Source organism: Elephas maximus, chromosome 7 (assembly GCF_024166365.1).
Source record: "Elephas maximus indicus isolate mEleMax1 chromosome 7, mEleMax1 primary haplotype, whole genome shotgun sequence".
Lineage (NCBI taxonomy): Eukaryota > Metazoa > Chordata > Mammalia > Proboscidea > Elephantidae > Elephas > Elephas maximus.
This window is the reverse complement of record NC_064825.1, coordinates 10,854,193-10,873,427: the sequence shown is the minus strand read 5'-3', so window position 1 is coordinate 10,873,427 and position 19,235 is coordinate 10,854,193. Positions and strand designations below refer to the sequence as shown.

The 19,235-nt window shown below is 37.2% G+C and overlaps 1 protein-coding gene across 2 annotated transcripts in view; it reads left to right on the top strand.

Annotated features, from left to right (window-relative positions):
• DDX10 (DEAD-box helicase 10) overlaps nt 1–19,235 on the top strand; it is a 714,899-nt gene that overhangs the window by 55,960 nt on the left and 639,704 nt on the right. For both annotated transcript variants that reach the window (XR_007518135.1, XM_049889361.1), the window contains exons 10-12: nt 10,804–10,905; nt 12,547–12,634; nt 15,424–15,512. Coding sequence is in view for 1 of the 2 variants with exons in the window: in XM_049889361.1 (XP_049745318.1) it covers nt 10,804–10,905; nt 12,547–12,634; nt 15,424–15,512 (279 nt within the window). In the remaining variant the exon portion in view is untranslated. The remainder of the gene's footprint in view (nt 1–10,803; nt 10,906–12,546; nt 12,635–15,423; nt 15,513–19,235) is intronic.

Genomic DNA, 19,235 nt, shown 5'->3' with positions numbered 1-19,235 from the left:
TACAAAGCCAGCCCTATTTATTATGTGTAGGAGGGACTACACAAGAGTGTGAATACCAGGAGGCAGAGATTATTGGGAACCTTTCTACAAGCTGCCTGCCACACCCAGCATTATCACACTTACTAAAATTTCAAGGATAAAAGTCATCACAAGGTACAGGTGAAATGAGGAGAGGCCTGAGACTTTCATTACAGCTTCCCAGAGCTTCTCTTGCCACATCTGGATGTGCTCTGGTCCAGACCAACATAGTAGTCTCTAAGTGATGTGTGCAGCATATCAGTTAAACACAGATAAGCCGTTTGTATACGCAATTACATAGCGCTGGGAAGACGTAGATGTAAACAAACCTGGTACACCTGTTGAAAGCATTTCGTAGATACAGCTCTTATGTCAGCAGGTGCCCTGTTTATTTCCCAGGAGGTCTGTTATTAGCATATTTACAAAGAGATTTTACCTTACTGCTTTTTTTTTTTCCTGTGAGGCACCCTCCACGCCAATCTGCCACAGGAACCTGTACAGGGAAAAAATGAATTGTTACCTAACCATTTACTTCCTAATGTTCAATAAATACTTGTTGAGTGAATAAATGAATGAACTTGTTTAGCCCTTAAAACAGCCCTGTGAAGGAAATTTTCTTATTAGGAAACTCTTGCTCGGAGACTCTGAGGTAAAATGTGTCCAAGATTACTCAGTTTAATAGGTAGGTAGGTACTAGGGCCGGGATTTATACTCACGTTTTTCTGACTAAAACTGATGTACTTGCCAGTGTGCTCAAAATCTAGCTATTATGGAAGTCATGCAGAATTTTCAGAATGCATGAAAGCCAGGTACTTGGGGAAGGAAGATTTGCTGCCATATGCTGTCATGAAGATAAAATATATTCATGTTTCTTCTTTGTTTATTTGGAGTATGGGAGACAAGTGTCCTATAGTTGATCAAACACTAGCCTTAAAACTCAGGAAACTTAGATTTTAGTTGGGCTGCGTCACCTTATGGCTGAGTACGTTTGAACCTCTCTACACTTCATTTTCTTTTCTTGTAAAGTGTTGTTAGTCATAACTAACTGTCAGTTGTTTCCTGAGTTCTCTTTTTGCTACTTACCTGTAAATTTTTTTATTTTTTTGGGCACAGAGTTGATAGAATTTAATGATTTCTGTCCTTTCCGTGTGAACTCCATAAATCATTGTCCTTATATCAGTTTGTTAGAAGCTTTCTATGCATTTCTATCCATTTATTTTATGGTGAATTTCATTTGTCAAACTGTTGAACCTATCATGGTATCCCTGCTCATATTTCTAATGTCTTAGGCTGCAGACAAGGTCCTTTTTCCGAGAATGGCATTTTCATTTTTAAACCTAGTGTAGAATCTTTAGACATTCTGTAAGATACGCGTTTCCCTGGAATAAGCTCTCCTTTGTACCTGCATTGTGCTGGAGGAACAGAACAGTTGGACTCTGATTCCTTATTGCTGTCTTTCTGCATCTGAATGACTTGACTACATTATTCTCTGCACGGTGACATGAAATTTGTGAAGATGATTGCCATAGGTAAAGCCGAAGTACAGGGAGAATAGAAGGAGATACAGGGAGGGAAGAAGAGAAAAGGGCTGCGTAATAGCAGAGTGTTAACCAGCAATTTTCTTCATTTCTCTACCTCTTCATAATACATACTTATATTGTGAACAGCAACAGATATGTTAATAGAATCTCAGTGGTAGAACTTTAGATCCAGAAGGTACCTAGATCATCTAATTCAACTTACATCTTTATAAATACGAAAATATATAGAGGTAATGTCATTTGTCTAAAGCTATACTGGGACTTGAATCCAAATCTAGTGTTTTATGTACTTATGCAATCTGTAGTGGTTGGTTTGTGTTCATTCACTCAGCAAATATTTATTAAGCAGCCCTTAGATACAAACGCTATGGGGAATACATGTCCTCAGATTTAATGTTCGGGATAAGGAAATACAACAAATACTAGTATGATTAGGATAACTTCTTATGTGTACCTACGTTGTGTTGTAGGAACAGAACAATTGGACTCTGATTACTTACATGAAGTAAAAATGTTAAATTTTTATTGTAAAAGCATTAAATGAAGTAGAAGTGATACAAAAGATAGAGGCTTTGAAAGCATGTAGAGAAAGTTTTTTCACTTTTTTAAAATATAAACATTTCTTCGAGCAGTTTAAGTTTGTAGAAAAATTGTGCAGAAAGTACAGAGTTCCCATATACCCCCTTCACTCCTATGGTATATTTGCTGTAATTGATGAACCATTATTGGTAAATTATAATGAACTAAAGTCCATAGTTTACACTAGCTTTCACAGTTTGTATTATACATTCCAAATACATACAGTTCTGTGTCCACTATTACAGGATCATACAGAATAGTTTCACTGCCCTAAAAATGCCCCATGTTCCACCTGCTCATCCCTCCTCCCTCCCGCAGAGCCCCTGGCAACCACTGGTCTGTTCACTCTCTGTATAGTTTTGTTATATCTGGAATGCTGTATGGTTGGAATCATGCAGTATGTAGCTTTTTCAGATTGGCTTCTTTCATTTAGCAATATGCATTTAAAGTTCTTCCATGTCTTTTTGTGGCTCGATAGCTCATTTCTTTTTATCACGGAATGATACTCCGTTGTATGGATGTACCACAGTATGTTTATCTGTTCATCTTTTGAAGGACATTTGGTTGCTTCCAATTTTGGGGGATTATGAATAAAGCTGCTATAGACATTCATGTGTGGGTTTTTAAGTGGATATGCATTTTCATCTCAATTGGGTGAATACCTGGGAATGTTACTACTGGATCATATGGTAAGCCTGTATTTAGCTTTGTAAGAAACTGCCAGACTGTCTTCCGTAGTGGCTGTGCCATTTTGCAGTACCACCAGCAATAAATGAGACTTCCTGTTACGTCACATCCTTGCTAGCATTTGGTGGTGTTAGTGTTTTGGATGTTAGTCTTTCTAGTAGGTGTGTAGTGATATCTTACTGTTGTTTTGTTTTACAATTCCCTCATGACATGTTGCTGAACATTTTTTCATATGCTTATTTGCCATCTGTATATCTTCTTTGGTGAGCTGTCTGTGCAGATCTTTTGCTCATTTTGTATTTGGGTTGTTTTCTTATTGTTGAGTCTCTACATTTCTTTGTGTATTTTGGATACAAGTCCTTCATCAAGTATGTGTTTTGCAAATACTCCCATTCTGTGGCTTATCTTTTCATTCTTGTAACAGGGTCTTTTGCAGAGCAGAAGTTTTTAATTTTAAGGCTGTCCAACTTACTGATTTTTTCATTTATGAATTGTGCTTTTGGTGTTGGATCTAAAAGGTCATTGCCAAACCCAAGATTACCTAGATATTCTCCTGTGTTACCTTCTAGAGGTTACATAGCTTTGCATCTTACATTTAGATATATGATCCATTTTGAGTTATTTTTTGTGAAAGATGGAAGTTTTGTATCTAGATTTTTTTTTTTTTTTTGCATATGGATGTCCATATGTTCCAGAACTGTTTGTTGAAAAGACTGTTCTTTCTCCATTGAATTGCCTTTGCTCCTTTGTCAAAAATCAATGGACTGTTATTTGTGTGAGTCTATTTCTTTGCTCTCTATTCTGTTCCACTGATCTATTTGTTTATTCCTTCACCAATATCACACTGTCTTAATCACTGTAACTTTATAGTAAACCCCGAAGTCAGATTAAAAAAACCAAAAAACCCATTGCCATTGTATTGATTTCGACTCACAGTGACCCTACAGGAGAGAGTAGAACTGCCCCGTAGGGTTTCCAGGGGGTGGCTAGTGTTTCAGACTCTCCATCTTTTGGTTAGCAACTGAACTCTTAACCATCGCACCAACAGGGCTCCTGAAGTCAGATAGTGTCAGTTTTTTTTATTTGTTTTTAATAACTGTGTTTTATTACAAAAGTAATGCTTATCCAATATACAAATTTTAGATAATAGTGACAAAACAATTAAACCAAAACCCACCACCCGGAAAATCTTTTTTCACTCACATATGTTTATTATTTTAACTAAAAAATGCAGTTATCTTAAATACATTCTTTTGTATCCTGGTTTGTAACCTGAACAACCAGGCTGGGAGAATTGAGGGTGGCTGGCCATCCGTGAACCCTGCTCGATCACGCTACCACAGTCTCTGCAGCTATGAGTGGGCGAGGTTTAATGGACAGTCACAGGGTTCAGCTGGAATGGAGTTTGTGTGTCAAGGTTCAATGGACAGTCACAGGGTTCAGCTGGAATGGAGTCTGTGTGTTGGAGAATCCGAACCTCAGTAGTTAAGGATTTAATGGTTTATGAGTAGAAGGTAAATTTTTGCCAAGATGGCAGGGTTTTTTTTATCTCTCTGGCCACGGTTTGTTTCAAGATTACTTCAACGGGCAAATTACCTCGTGAACCCAGGCGAATGGTCTGGATCTCCTATATTAGCTGGTAATACTAGTGAGATGCAGGATCAGCTTTCTGATATCAGTTAAACAATCATAATCAAACTATTGAGGATCCTTGTTTCTGGAGGAAATAAATCCTGGTACAGTTGTTTAGAAGTTGTACTTAAGTAGACTGGACTGTAGTCTGATGTATAGTAGTAACCAGCTGGTTTAGCCCAATTACTCCACCTTTCAGGAACTTTATTATTTTTTAAAATTCGCTTTCTGCATTAGTTGCATAATTATCAATGCATCTCGATTGCATGTTTGTTCAATTTCAGACTGCAGAAGTTGGCAAAAATCCTGAGTTTCTTCAACTTTGGTATTAGTGGTTGGGGTGGAAATTTGAATAATAGTCATATTAACTGATCTTGCTTGTAGATATATGGATATTACCTTATCACTGACAGTGTTGTACTTAGGGTAGATCTTGAAATGGTTTTTTTGACGATGAATGCAAAGTCATTCCTCTTCAATTTGTCATTACCGGTATAGTAGACCATATGGTTGTCTAATTCAACATGACCAGTATGAGTCCATTTCAACTCATTAATACTTAGGATATTGATGTTTATGAGTTCCATTCCATTTTTGATGATTTCTAGTTTTCCTAGATTATACTTCATACAGTCCATGTTCCAATTATTAATGGGTATTTGCAGCTGTTTCTTCTCATTTTTAGTTGTGCCACACATCAGCTGACGAAGGTCCCGAAAACTTGACTCCATCCACATCATTAAGGTTGAGTCTACTTTGAGGAAGTGCCTCTTCCCCAGTACTGTTTTGAGTGCCTTCCAACCTAAGGGGCTCATCTTCTGGCACTATATCTGACAATGTTCTACAGTTATTCATAAGGTTTTCACTGGCCAGTTTTTTTCAGAAGTAAACTGCCAGGTCCTTCTTTCTAGTCTTAGTCTGGAAGCCCTGCAGAAACCTGTTCACCATGGGTGACCTTGCTGATATTTGAAATACTGATGGCTTAGCTTCTACCATCACAGCAGCATACAAGCCACCACAGTATGACAGACTGACAGACAAGTGATGGATTTCATTTTACTTGGATCCACAATCAATGCTCATGGGATCAGTGGTCAAGAAATCAAACGATGTATTAGGAAGTCTGCTGCAAAAGACCTCGTTAAAGTGTTAAAAAACAGAGATGTCACTTTGAGGAGTAAGGTGTGCCTGACCCAAGCCATAGTATTTTCAGTCATCTCATATGCATGAGAAAGCTGAATAGTGAAGAAGGAAGACTGTAGAAGAATTGATGTCTTTGAATTATGGTGTTGGGGAAAAATATTGAATACACCATGAACTGCCAGAACAATGAACAAATGTGTCTTGGAAGAAGTACAGCAAGTGTTCCTTAGAAACAAGGATGCCATGACGTCGACTCACATACTTTGACATGTTATCAGGAGGGACCAATCCCTGGAGGAAGACATTGTGTTTAGTAAAGTAGAGGGTCCGCGAAAACAAGGAAGACCCTAAAGGAGATAAATTGACACAGTAGCTGCAACAGCGGGCTAAAATATAGCAACGGCTGTGAGGATGACACAGGATTGGGCAGTGTTTCGTGCTGTTATATGTAGGGTTGCTATGAGTTGAAATCGACTCGACGGCACCTGACAACAAAAACAACATTAGTTGTATGCTTTTAAAATAAGCAAATTAATGTAACATAAAGTTCTTCATAAATTCTGAAGAGCTGCATAAATGTAAAAAAAATAAAAAGAAAAATCTTTTTATTTATTTATTTAGTATTAATTCTGATGGTGGGAATGAAATTTACTTGTTTCAGACTCAGGACTTTTTATATAATGCCTGGAATATCTTTTCAAATCTGTCTCAATTTATAGTTTTAAAATACAGGTCTTATGAAGAACATTTATTTCTCCTTATATTTAGCCTCAGGCCTTGGATATTGCTTTTGAAATCTAACAGCAAGCTCATGGGTAAACAGTTTATTCTTGTATCCATTAAAAAAAATGTGAAATGTGCTTATGCCTTTCTTTTAAAAGCGCTTTTATTCTTGGAATAAAAGCTTACTGGAAGTTTTTGGACATTGATGTGTGGGAGATAATTTGTGCTTTACATTGTTTCTGGGAAAAGATGTGTAAAATAGGTAAAATGGCCAGTGATGCACTTTTTAATAGATGATTGTCTTGTGGTATTTGATTTTGGATACCCTCTCACCTTTCCTTTTTTTTTTTTCTCCCCCCGTTTTAAATTTAATCGTTGCAGTCTGTCTTAATCTTTTCTAGCCTTTTATATATATTCAGTTAGCTATATTCTAAAAGGTTTGGGTATAGCCTTTTTGCGACTTCGATCCCGACTCATTCTTCCAAGTTCTCTCTGTGTACATGGAAGAGTAGGTAAAGTGGATGTAGGTGTTTAGACTTCTTACTCTTGATTATGAGTTGGCTGGAAGATCAGAATTCATTCAGCGGATGCCTTTTTTGATCTCTTTTACCCCTTTGCCACAGTTTGTGTCCTGTGTAGACTTTTATTTATTTACTTATTTCATTTTGCCATTTCTGACTTTGGATATAGATAAAAGGGTTGGTTATCCTTTAACCCACTGCTCACTCTCCTTTCTAATTGTTTCTTTTTGGGCCACACAAAATAATAAGCCTTTTCATATTAGAAGGTAAATTCCCTTCACCTCAAGAGTGTGGCTTTCTTGAGGGTGTTTTGGTAAGTGCAACTGTGAAGTGGTCTCTGTTGGTTTGCTAAGGAGGCAGTATTAACTGACACCTTAGTTCTTTCCTTAACCTATCCTTGGTGAGGTCTTCAGGCCTTAGGGTTGTTAATGTCTCTCAGATATCTTGTCTTCAGGTAGTGCCTCAAAGCTTTATATGCTTGTATATCAATAATTTCTGTCTTTATTGGTGGTTTAGTCTAACACTACTTAGGGGGAATGCTTTAAATTTATATTCTTCATAGTAAATTAAGGTGAAAAAAATTGAGTCATGTTATTCTATTTTAAAATACAGTAAGGAGGGTGTTTATACTAGTTCTTAGCCATGAAACAGATATTTGGTAAAAGGAGTAAAAGTATATTCAGCTTTCTTTTACTTTTTCCCCCTGTTTAATACACAAATTTTTAGCAAATAAGCATCAAGAGGACAAAAATTTGTCCACTGGGTCCTCAGATGTGCTCCCTTTCCTTTTCTATCTGTAATACTGAACTCCCATCCTTATCTCAATGTTTGACTGATTCCTAACTATTCTTTAGGGTTCAGCCTACATGTCATTCACTCAGGGCAGTTTTCCTTGACCCTTGGACTGCATTCATTGGACCTCTTTGTCGTATGTTCTCACAGCTTCCTGTCTATTTACCATGACACTTGTAATACTTTATTATTACTGGTTTTAGTGTTTGTCCCTGATAAGCTGTAAATCTGTGAAGGCAAGGACCATGTCTTTTGTATCACTCTCTCTCAGTGCCTTGTTTATAGTTGCACCTTAATAAGAAATTTTTGAGCAAATAAAAGAACTCAAAGAAAAGTTTCATTTCATACTTTTCTCTTGTGTATGAGTCAGCATTGACTTGACGGCAACCGGTTACGAGTTATTGTGTACACATTTATATTTCCCATGTAGGTGAGATTAGAGTCTCATCTTAGTGTAGGAGTTGAGTTTTAAAGTCAATGTGTGAGATAAAAATTACCCTTCAATCCTTAAAATAGAGTACAGTACACTAAGTCAGCCCAGCTAGTCTTCCCCTCCAGCACTGGGTGACAGAGTTCTACTTACATACAGTAGTATTTACTCTCTCTGTACAGAGGCATTCATATTCTCCTAACATAGAGTCTAAAGTGCTTTTCTTGCAATCTTTCCTCTTATCCGCTGATGCAGACCTGCTTCGCTGGAGTTTCTCCTACCTTTAGTTCACTCTCTCCTAAACTTGCCTTGTGTTTTCTGGTTTCCACTCCTGTGTTCATGCTGTTCTCCCCTTTGCAATGCCTTTGCTTGCTCTTTTCTCTTCATCTTCATAACACAGGCTTGGCTCAAATTCCATCATCTATGACTTATTCATACTTGTTTTTCTCTAATACTGAGTGTTCTCTTTTCACTACTGAGATCATGGCATTTACTGACCTTTGCTGATGTGTTTTATTTTATTTTTAATAAATTATGGTAAAATATATATAACAATGCATTTATCATTTCAGCCATTTTTATGTGTACATTTCCCACCCATTGTTCGTCGAGCCGATGCCAACTCATAATGACCCCATAGGACAGAGTAGAACTGCCCTGTAGGGTTTTCAGGGCTGTAATCTTTATGGGAGCAGACTGCCACGTCTTTTTCCCATGGAGCTGCTGGTGGTTTCTAATTGCTGACCTTTCGGTGAGCAGCCAAGCGCTTAACCACTGAGCTACCAGGGCTCCTCATGTGTATAATTCGTGACGTTAATTACGTTTACCATGGTGTGCAGCCATCACCACTGTCTGTTTCCAAATTTGTGGTTGTCTCTTGCCACTTACTTTACTGTTCTGTGACGGTTACCGTGAATCTCCAGTTTCTCTTGCTTTTGCATAGGTTTGTTCTATTTAGATTGTTAGCTCACTAAAGACAGGAATATTCACCTTCTCTTTCTTTGTGTTCTTCACAGTTTATGCCTGGCACAAAGTTTTTCAGTTAACTAGTTATTTGTAAGAATTATTCCTTCATGTTTTATTGTGTGAACCCTGAAGAGAGTGCTTTGATGAAATTGCTATTTCTATTGTTTCTTTAAAAGATTTTCCCGAACAGCAATTTCCATTCTCTATTTTACTGCTTGTAAGTAGCAGCGGATACTAAGGTATCAAGGCAATCTGTATGCAAGTAGCACAAGAAGCTTGAGTAACTACACATGCATTGCTGCCCCTGAAGTACACATTTCTGAAGGTGCAGCATGAAGTAAGATTTTACTAGGTGAGGGAAAGGCGTCCTGGTGGCGTAATGGTTAAGCACTTGGCTGCTACTAGAAAGGTTGATGGTTCAAACCCACCAGTGGTGCTGCAGAAGAACAGAGCTGGTGATCTGCTCCCATAAAGATTATTGTCTAGGAAATCCTATGGGGCAGTTCTGCTCTGTCCTATAGGGAGGCTATGACTTGGAATCGACTCAGTGGTACACAACAACAACAAATGAGCAGTTCGTGTAGGTCATCAGTTCTTAAAAGCTTGCCAGTGGCCATCCAAGGTCCAACAATTCATCGCTGTTCGCCTAGAGCAACAGAAGAAGAAAGAGAATCAGGAATAGGAGGAGGAAATGGAATGTGTGGCTAACCGCCTCCATGAGCCTGCCTCCTTTGCCATGAGACTAGAAGAACTGAATGGTGCCCAGCCACTATTGCTGAACATTTTGATCAAAGGTTCTGTAGCTGAAGCCTGATCAAAAGGGGTAACATGCTGAACAAAATTTAAAAATTTTCATAGAATCCTGACTTTCTAGAGCACAGAAGCTGAGTGAACCCCTGAAACTATTACCCTGACATAGTCTTTAAACATTTAACCAAAAATATCACCTGAAAACTTTTCAAAACCAATCAGTAGTTTAGCTTAACTAGTAAAAATGTCTGCCTTGAGCATGATGCTTGTTGAAGAACTGTGTATATGGGATCAATTGACAATAGCAACTTGAAAGATAGGAAGCTTAGGGGGCACTGAATTTATTTTAATGGGGAAGGAACAACTTGGAAAAGGAGGGCGAGAATGGTTGTGTAATTGGAAGCACGTAATCATTGTCACTCACTTGTACATGTAGAAATGTTGAATTGGAGTATGCTTTGCTGTATATATTCTCACAACAACAAACAGAGAAGTGCATGAATTGGAGACCAGCTTTTTACCTGAGCAGAGATCCATTTTTTCTAACCGATGGATCTGAATAATTTTACTCCCAAAGTAGAAATAAAATCCCTAGGAAGATGAATTGATTTCCTTGAAACATTGGGTGCCATGTTTGTTAAATGACTAATTTTTTTTTTACAGTCCTCCAGTGGCTTGAATGAGAAACTGTTCCCTTACTATAAGTAGAGAACTATGTAAAAATTGCTTTTTAATTGATTCGTTAGCTCTTCTGTGGCATAGCCTAAAAGTCACTAGGAATTATAACTGTTGTTGTTAGTTGCCATCAAATTGAGTCGCACTCAAGGCAACTTGACTAGTGATGAAAATTTGACATAAGCTACTCAGAGCCCTAGTTTTTTGTTGTCATAGAAGATTTAAAGAAAATGATATTCTTAATATTTACTAATTAGATGAACTTGCTTCCTTGTTACTTGCTCATCAAACTGCACAATTTAAAATGCATATTGCATTGATCTGGAAATGATTTTGTTTCTTTTAGGTACAAAGAAGATGGTGAAGCTTTATTAATTTTGCTTCCCTCGGAAGAAAAAGGGATGGTGCAGCAGCTCCTCCAGAAGAAAGTACCTGTGAAGGAAATCAAGTAAGAACTCTGTGTTGCTGTTAGGAAAATGAGAACATGGAATTATTATGCTTAATTATGTATACCTAATGCTCTCCTCCCCTTAATACATTCTGCTGTCTAGTTTGTGACCATTATTTTTAGAAGACTACTAGTGGAGAAAATAAGAGATGAAAGGAAAAGGTTAGTCTCAAGAGGCATTGATGGTTGGAAGGATTAAACCTCTCGAATGAAATTATTTTTAGGATTGTCTGTCTGTTTCCGAGGATTATAGGCTCCTGTTATTAAAATATATAGATTGAGCATCAGCAGAGTCAGTTAGGATCTCTCACTTGTATTGGGACCCTTAAAATACATTGGCTTGATTTGCTTCAAGATATTGTGGCGGTGTTGGTGAGATGGAAAGAAGAGTGGGTGAGGATATAGATGAGATAGGATTGGCCATGAATTGATAATTTTTAAAGTGGAGTGAATGTTTTCCACCCTTACCTATTTTGAAATTTTCTGTAATAAAACTGTAAAAACTACCTCACCCACTGTTATGGATTGAATTGTGTCCCCCAGAAATGTGTGTCAACTTGGCTAGGCTGAGATTCCCAGTATTGTGTGATTGTCCACGATTTTGTCAACTGATGTGATTTTCCTGCGTGTCGTAAATCCTACCTCTATGATGTTGATGAGTCAGGGTTAAAGGCGTAGGAGGCAGGACTCAATCTACAGGATTAGGTTGTATCATTAGTCAATTTCTTTTGAGATATAAAAGAGAGGCAGAGAGATGGAGACCTCATTACCACCAAGCAAGAAGAGCCAGGAGCATGTGTCCTTTGGACCCTGGGTCCCTGTGCTGAGAAGCTCCTAGACCAGGGGGAAGACTGATGACAACGGCCTTTTCCCCAGAGCTGACAAAGAGAGCGCCTTGCCTTGGAGCTGGCACTCTCAGTTTGGACTTCTAGCTTCTTAGACTGTGAGAAAATAAATTTCTCTTTGTTAAAGCTGTCCACTTGTGGTATTTCTGTTGTAGCAGCACTAGAAAATTAAGGCACCCACCATCACCCTGACATTTTAGGAACAAGGTAGTTCTGCCTAAGTCAGGGAAATAAGTGCCATTCCTTTTGTGAAACCTAGTCCCGTGTAAGGATTTCATTCTTTATGGTAGCCTCCCTGGGCAGAGTTAAGTAACATCTCTGTTATATTATGCCTAATTTCTAGATAAAGAAAACACTATTTATATCCCTGACCTCTTGTTTATTATTTGATATTGATTTGTGAAATTTTACTGAAAATGGCAGTATCTACAAAATGACATTAGTTTTCATTTATTCCATTTCATTGACTACCTCTCTCAGGAGGCTGTTATCTTTATAGATTCAGGAAGTGACTAATGCTAATTGCAGTGTTTATCTCAAGCATCTTTCACTCGCTCAGCATGGGGTGTTTCCTTAGAGAAAACATCTGATCATCCATTCCTTTTTTATCTGTATTATGCATAAGATGCAAGAGAGTCAAGTTTATGTCCAGTGTAATTTCAGTCTAATCTGGTTCATAAATGAGAAATAATGTCATATTTAAAAATAATACTGAGGAAAATAGAAAAGTGCTGTGTACTATTTTTAACTTCTAAAAATGAGATGTCTTAGTTTAACTTTTACTTTTGTTACAAAGAATCAATCCAGAAAAACTTATAGATGTCCAGAAAAAAATGGAATCGTTTCTAGCCCAAGATCAAGATTTAAAAGAAAGAGCACAAAGGGTAAGTTCTTGAATTGGATACTTTCATTGCGGTGGAGCATGTAATAAAGTTAAATTCCATTTTTTCTGCTGTTTCTAGGTTTCATGGTCATGCCTCAGATATTCACTGTAATGTTCAGGCCAGTTTAGCTTATTCTTCAGTTTTCTAAAAATATATATTTCTTAGAATAACCTGGAACAATGTCTATTCTTCTTTGTAATCTTGTCAGAGACAGAAAATTCTCTTAAAGATGATTTCTAGGTACACAGTGGTATGGCTTCTAGTACACTCAATGAAGTTATCAACTTTTCATCTCTTCAGTGAAGTTGGTACCACTCCTGACTTCACTTTCTTGACAATAAGATTAATAGTTTTCTCTATTAGGTTAAATTTCCAGATTTCTAAATTATCCTCGGGAATGAGGCTTCTATCTATAAATATGATTTAATGTCTCAAATTTCTTTTCTGGGCTTAGTAATTCTGATTAGAAAATACAGAAAGTGTTAAAAAGTTAAATTTACTTTTTAGCTCTTCGACTGTTCAGCTGTAGATTCTTTGGAAAATGCTTATTTAACATTATTTTGCATTGTGCTTATAGCTGTCCAGTCTTTAAATGAACAAATATCTGAATTTCTATTTTGAAGCTCTTCATTTTTATCACTCTTTCACTGCCTTATGTTGTTATGAGATCTTTGCATCTCCTATAACATCAACAATGAGCTAGAGAGTAGAAGTTCAGAGGTCGGATTCTATTTCAGCAGGTAGATGAAATGGGAGGAAGAAAATAAGGAGGAGATATGAAAAGGGCATCCTAAATAGATGGAGCAGAAAAACAGTCAACAGGCTTTTATGTTATGGTTTTGAAACTGGATATTCTCAGCAAAGAAGTTAAGTTTCATTTAAAGTGAAAATGTTATATTTTTTGCTAACTTATTTTTTATCAACTGTCATCACTGTGCTTGAAATAACAGTATTAATGACGCAGGTAAAACCTGAGTGTTTGCTGTGTGCAGGCCCTGTCTTAATCATGACAGGATTACATGACCGTTTAACGTCCACTGAGTTATTTTATCCCCCCTTGTAATCTGTGACATGGGTCTTGTTGTCTCAGTTTTACAGAGGAGTAAACGTTAGCTCGAAATCATTGAAAGCCTTGTCTAAGTTCACACAGTTATTAAGGGTCAGACTTGAGATTCAGGTCTAGGTTTGTCTGACGTTCTGAGAATTCCTGTGCTACATCACGAGAAGTTGCTTCTGAAATATACCAAGACCGAAACGATGAACCGTGCAAAGTTGGACCTAACTATATGCTCTTTCCACCAGAAACCCAATGAAAAGAACCTTTAAGCAAGTTTTTTTCTTTTTTTTTAAAATATATTTTCTTTGTGCATGCATTTTCATCATGTGCCTGTTTTATCTAGCAAACACACTTCAAGTCAGGAGTTACATTTTATTTTAGAAGTTTGGAAATGGCATGAAGCTTTAGAAGTTTCAGAACACATGAATTCTGATGTATTATGATTTACTCACACCTAGGAGGTCATTCAGTCATGAATCAGGAAATGTGAAACATTGGAAGGATGTTGTCTCGCTGGTTTGTGCGTATAGCAAATGAGCCTTCCAGAACAGAGATTACAGAGCAGCGCATGGAAATCCGTGTGATTTACTGGGTGTCACGCATGGGTTAGCAGAGCGGCTAACTGCATCGCTAGCTGCAGCAGCAAGCTATCTAGTTTCCTAGAAGTGATTGTCTAGCTTTCGATTATGATCTAAATAGAACAAAAACAAGCCACTCGGGTGATTTATTGTGGACAATTGTAGGGGAAAAAAATTTACTCTTGAACTGGCACTATTCGTTGTTTTTCAAGCTTATAGAGATAAAAGTATTTTGAAGATTAGTTGGGTGTAAGGGATTAGTATCAAGTCGGAGAGAATGTGAGGTTGTGTAAATATGGGAATGAGAATTACATGTACTTTACACAAATTCATTTAAAAATAAATAGTAATGTAGACATGTTTCATCATTGTCACCTGTCTAGTTTACAAACCGACAAAGGATCAGGACGACATTTACTTTTTTGATTTGTGTAGCTCTGATATACAGATAGGTTTTGAGTTTTTGTTTTATTTAGACACTGCAAATTGATGAATTTCTAGAAATTATAATAAAAAAGAAAAGCTTTAAAAACGAACTTTTCCTGTCATGATTTTGTTAAGCCTCATTTAATTAATGCCGTAAAGCTTTGTTGGAAAACTTAAGCTCTATTACAGTAATAATTATTATCAATAATAACTAACATTTATTGGTACTTACTATATTCCAGAAGGTGTGCTAGCTATTCTACATGCCTTTTCTCATTTAACTCTCATACTACTCTGTGTAGGTGGTATTGTTGTCACTGATTTATAGATGAGGAAAGTGAATTTAGAGAAACAAGAAACATGCTCATCTAGTAAGATATGGAGGTCAGAGTAGATCCCAGATTGTATTATTCCAAACTGTTTTTTTCCATTGTTCCTTTTTACAGCTGAATGATACTAACTTTTGGAATTGCTTTTAGGGAAGGTTATATTCTGTATCGAGTTCGCTTGATGAGATCGCATTTTAGACTTTTCTAATATTACAGTTCTAAAAGTTAGGCTTTCTTTCTTTTTTTTAAATTATGTTAGATGGAGATAGGCCAAAATATCTTGTAATTCTATTCATTGCTGTTGAATCTCTCTCTTTGGTTAACTTTTTTTATGTTGGTTTAAATTACTTTTCCATTGTTGTTACTGCATACCATACGTTTAAAACTCTTATTTTGTAGTGTTTTGTCTCCTACATACGTTCAGTATATCTGATGAAGGATAAAGAAGTGTTCGATGTGACCAAGTTGCCTCTACCTGAATATGCTCTGTAAGTATTCATAGTATAGTTGTAATTGAAAATCCTTAAAGTCAGAGGGAATTTGTTTCAAACCTGGTTCTCCTAGAGTCCCAGTTTAAAATACCGTCACCAGACGTTTACCTTAAAAGAACCTGGTCGAGCCCTCCAAAGAAAAAGATTCTATAAATTCTGTAGAAAACTAGTTGAGTGTTAAGTTCTTGTCAGAAGGAAGTTTCTTTTAAGTATAAATTCCTTAAAGTTACATAGGCATTTTCATATAGTTTGATCTCAGAGGAGGTGGAGAGAACTGATAAACATCCTTTGAAATCTTTAAATGTCTGTGTAGCCTTTGTAATCCTTTTCTTGTTTTCTGAAACACTGGATTGCCATAGACATTCTACAATGCGTGTTTCTTTACCAGTTCTTCTCCTATTTTATACTGCGATTCCCAGACTGCTTTATTGCTTGAATATTCTATCTCGGTGTTTCTTCCGAGTACTCACAGTTATTGTGGCAAGATGTCCCTGTTTAGTAATGGAGGTTACTGTTGTACAAATTGGAATTATTGGTCTTGTTTTGGCTTAGTATTTGAGGAAGTTTTCTTTCTTTCTTTTTTTTTTTTTTTTTTAACTTTTTCAGCTATGAAGGAGGAGTGTTTGTTTTTCTATGGGTCCTACTTGTGGGGAAAGCATTGACAAAATCCTATAAAAGCACCCTTGAGATTAATCATACTTTGAATATCAGCATGAAATTTTTCAGGCGGTGAGGAAATATGTACTTACAGGCAGAATTCTGCTATCCAGGAATTTGAGTGCCTTGTATCTGGGTCAGCTGTTGTTTTCCATTCTTTAGGTTATATTTTAAGTTTAGTATAACAGGTGATTTGTCACTTGTAACATTTTAGAACCCTTAAAATAACAGAGTAAGGCCACTGACTTTCCATTTAGGTAATAGATGAAAAATCACATGCCGTGGATAGCATTCTTCTCCCCGCTCCACATCATTTATATACCAGTCTGTAGTTTCATCATTTCTGAGTATGATCGGTAATTTAGGTCATTAGTTAATATTTTGTACTCTGTGTGAAGTTCTTCTCTGGTTTTCTAATAGAGTTGGCTGGGATTTTAGAAAGGGGCATCGGTCTTTTATACTGCTGGGCCGTTTTTTGGGGATATTTTGTGGCAACTAGGAGTCTGGTGGTGCAGTGGTCAAGAGCTTGGCTGCTAACCAAAAGGTCAGTGGTTCGTGTCCACCAGTTGCTCCTTGGAAACCCTACAGGGCAGCTCTACTCTGTCCCATAAGGTTGCTATGAGTTGGAATCGACTCAATGGCAACGGGGTTTTGTTGGAGCTATGAGTTGGAATTGACTGGATGGCGATGGGTTTGATTTTTTTTTTGGTTTTGTTGCAGCAGACTTCAGGAAGTCTCACTGTTTACAGTTGAAGGCCATTGCTGGAGATACTTAGAAAAGGCAGAAAATTAACTTCTGAGCCTAACTTATTGATACAATGTAATTTAATGTTTTCATTTAATTTTTGTGGATGTTTAGATGTGTAATTTCCTTGAGATGTATAATTTCCTTTAGAATACTTTGACCCTAACACAATGCTGTGTAGGTAGGCTATAAAAAAGTTTTTAAAAAATATTCTACTAAAAAAATGTGTATCGAATGCCTAATCTGTACAGGTCATCGTGCTAGATATTAGAGCTGTAAAAAAACCAAACCAAACCCAGTGCCGTTGAGCTGATTCTTTCATAGCAACCCTAAAAGACTGAGTAGACCTGCCCCAGATGGTTTTGAAGGAGAGGCTAGTGGATTCGAACTGCTGACCTTTTGGTTAGCAGCCGAGCTCTTAGCCACTGCACCACCAGGGCCCCGTTAGAACTATAGATGTGTAATATGTGCTTGCCACCTTCAAGGAGCTCAAAGTTTTACTAAAAAAAAAAATCTAAAGTTTTACTAAAGTAGCTGAGAAAGATACGTAAATACGATTGTAATACATTGAGAAAAGTGCTCTGATGGATTCAAGTTAGTGATCCTAATCCCTAGCCACCACAGCAGTTATAATGATGACCTCAAGTGCTCAGTCAAAAAACCAAACCCGTTGCAGTTGAGTCAGTTCTGACTTATAGTGACCCTATAGGACAGAGTAGAACTGCCTCGTAGGGTTTCCAAGGCTGTAACCCTAGTGGTGTAGTGGTTAAGTGCTATGGCTGCTAACCAAAGGGTCGGCAGTTCAGATCCCCTAGGTGCTCCTTAGAAACTCCGTGGGGCAGTTCTGCCCTGTCCTGTAGGGTTCCTCTGAGTCGGAATTGACTTGATGGCAATGGGTCTCTCTCTCTCAGTCTTTACAGAAGTAGACTGCTACATCTTTTTCCTGAGGAGCAGCTGGTGGGTTTGAACCACCGGCCTTTTGGTTAGCAGCCAAGCTCTTAACCACTGTGCCATCAGGGCATCTTAATGCTCAATAGTTGCTACTTGTGTGCTAGGTGCCATTTTAAGTGCTTTACATTTGTGAACTTTTTATTCTTTTTTTTTTTTTTTCTTGTGGGTGTGAAGTGGTATCTCATTGTGACTTCGATTTTCATTTCTTTGATGACTAATGACATTGAGCATCTTTTTATGTGCTTCTTGGCCATTTGTATATCTTCCTTGGAGAAATATCTATTCAAATCCTTCACCCATTTTTAATTGGGTTATGCTTCTTATTATTCAGTTATAAGTGTTCTTTATGTATTCTGGATACAAATTTCTTACTGTATATATGATTGAAAAATACTTTCTCCCGTTCTGTGGGCTCTTTTTACTTTCTTGGTGGTGTCCTTAGAAGCACAGAAGTTTTTAATTTTTATGAAGTCCGGTTTATTTTCTTTTGTTGTTCGTGCTTAGAGTATATTAATAAGAATTCTTTGCCAAATCCAAGGTCATGAAAACTTACTCCTGTGTTTTCTTGTAAGAGTTTTATAGGTTTAGCTCTGATACTTAGGTCTTTGATCCATTTTGAGTTAATTTTTATGTATAGTGTGAAGAAAGAGTCCACTTTTATTCTTTTGTGTGTGCAGATCCAGTTGTCCCAGCACCATTTGTTGAAAAGACTTTTCTTTCCCCACTGGATGGTCTTGGCATCTTTGTTGAAGATCAGTTGACCATAGATGTACAGGTTAATTTCTGGACTCTCAGTTCTATTCCGTTGATCTACATGTCTGTTCTTGTGCCAGTACCCCACTGTTTTTTTTTTAATATGTGTGTGTGTGTGAACTCATTTATTCTTAAGAACCCTGTGAAGTGGGTACCATTATCATCCCATTTTACAAACGGGAAAACTGAGGTATATGGAGATTAAATAATTTTCCTGAGATCATGCAGTCAATAAGTATCAGCCAGGATTTGGACATCAGTAGTCCCATATCTGAATCCATGTTTCTCACCACTACGCTCTACTGCCTGTCAGTTTCTATGCCGTGTGTTGTATAGAAAAGGGGCAGAGGATCCATGTTATAATGTTAGTTGTTTTTTATAGCAGACCTTGCTTGAGGATTCTATTTCCAGTCCACCAGTGGGAACAGTGAAAGCTGTTAACTTTGAGCCAAGCTAGGAAAGACCTGACCTTTGAATGAATCTCAGAAGGGGAAAACAAGATTTCTTTTTTTAAATCATATTTTATTATGTTTTCGATGAAAGTTAACACAGCAAATTAGGTACCCATTTAACAATTTTTATATAAATTGTTCAATAACAATGGTTACATTTTT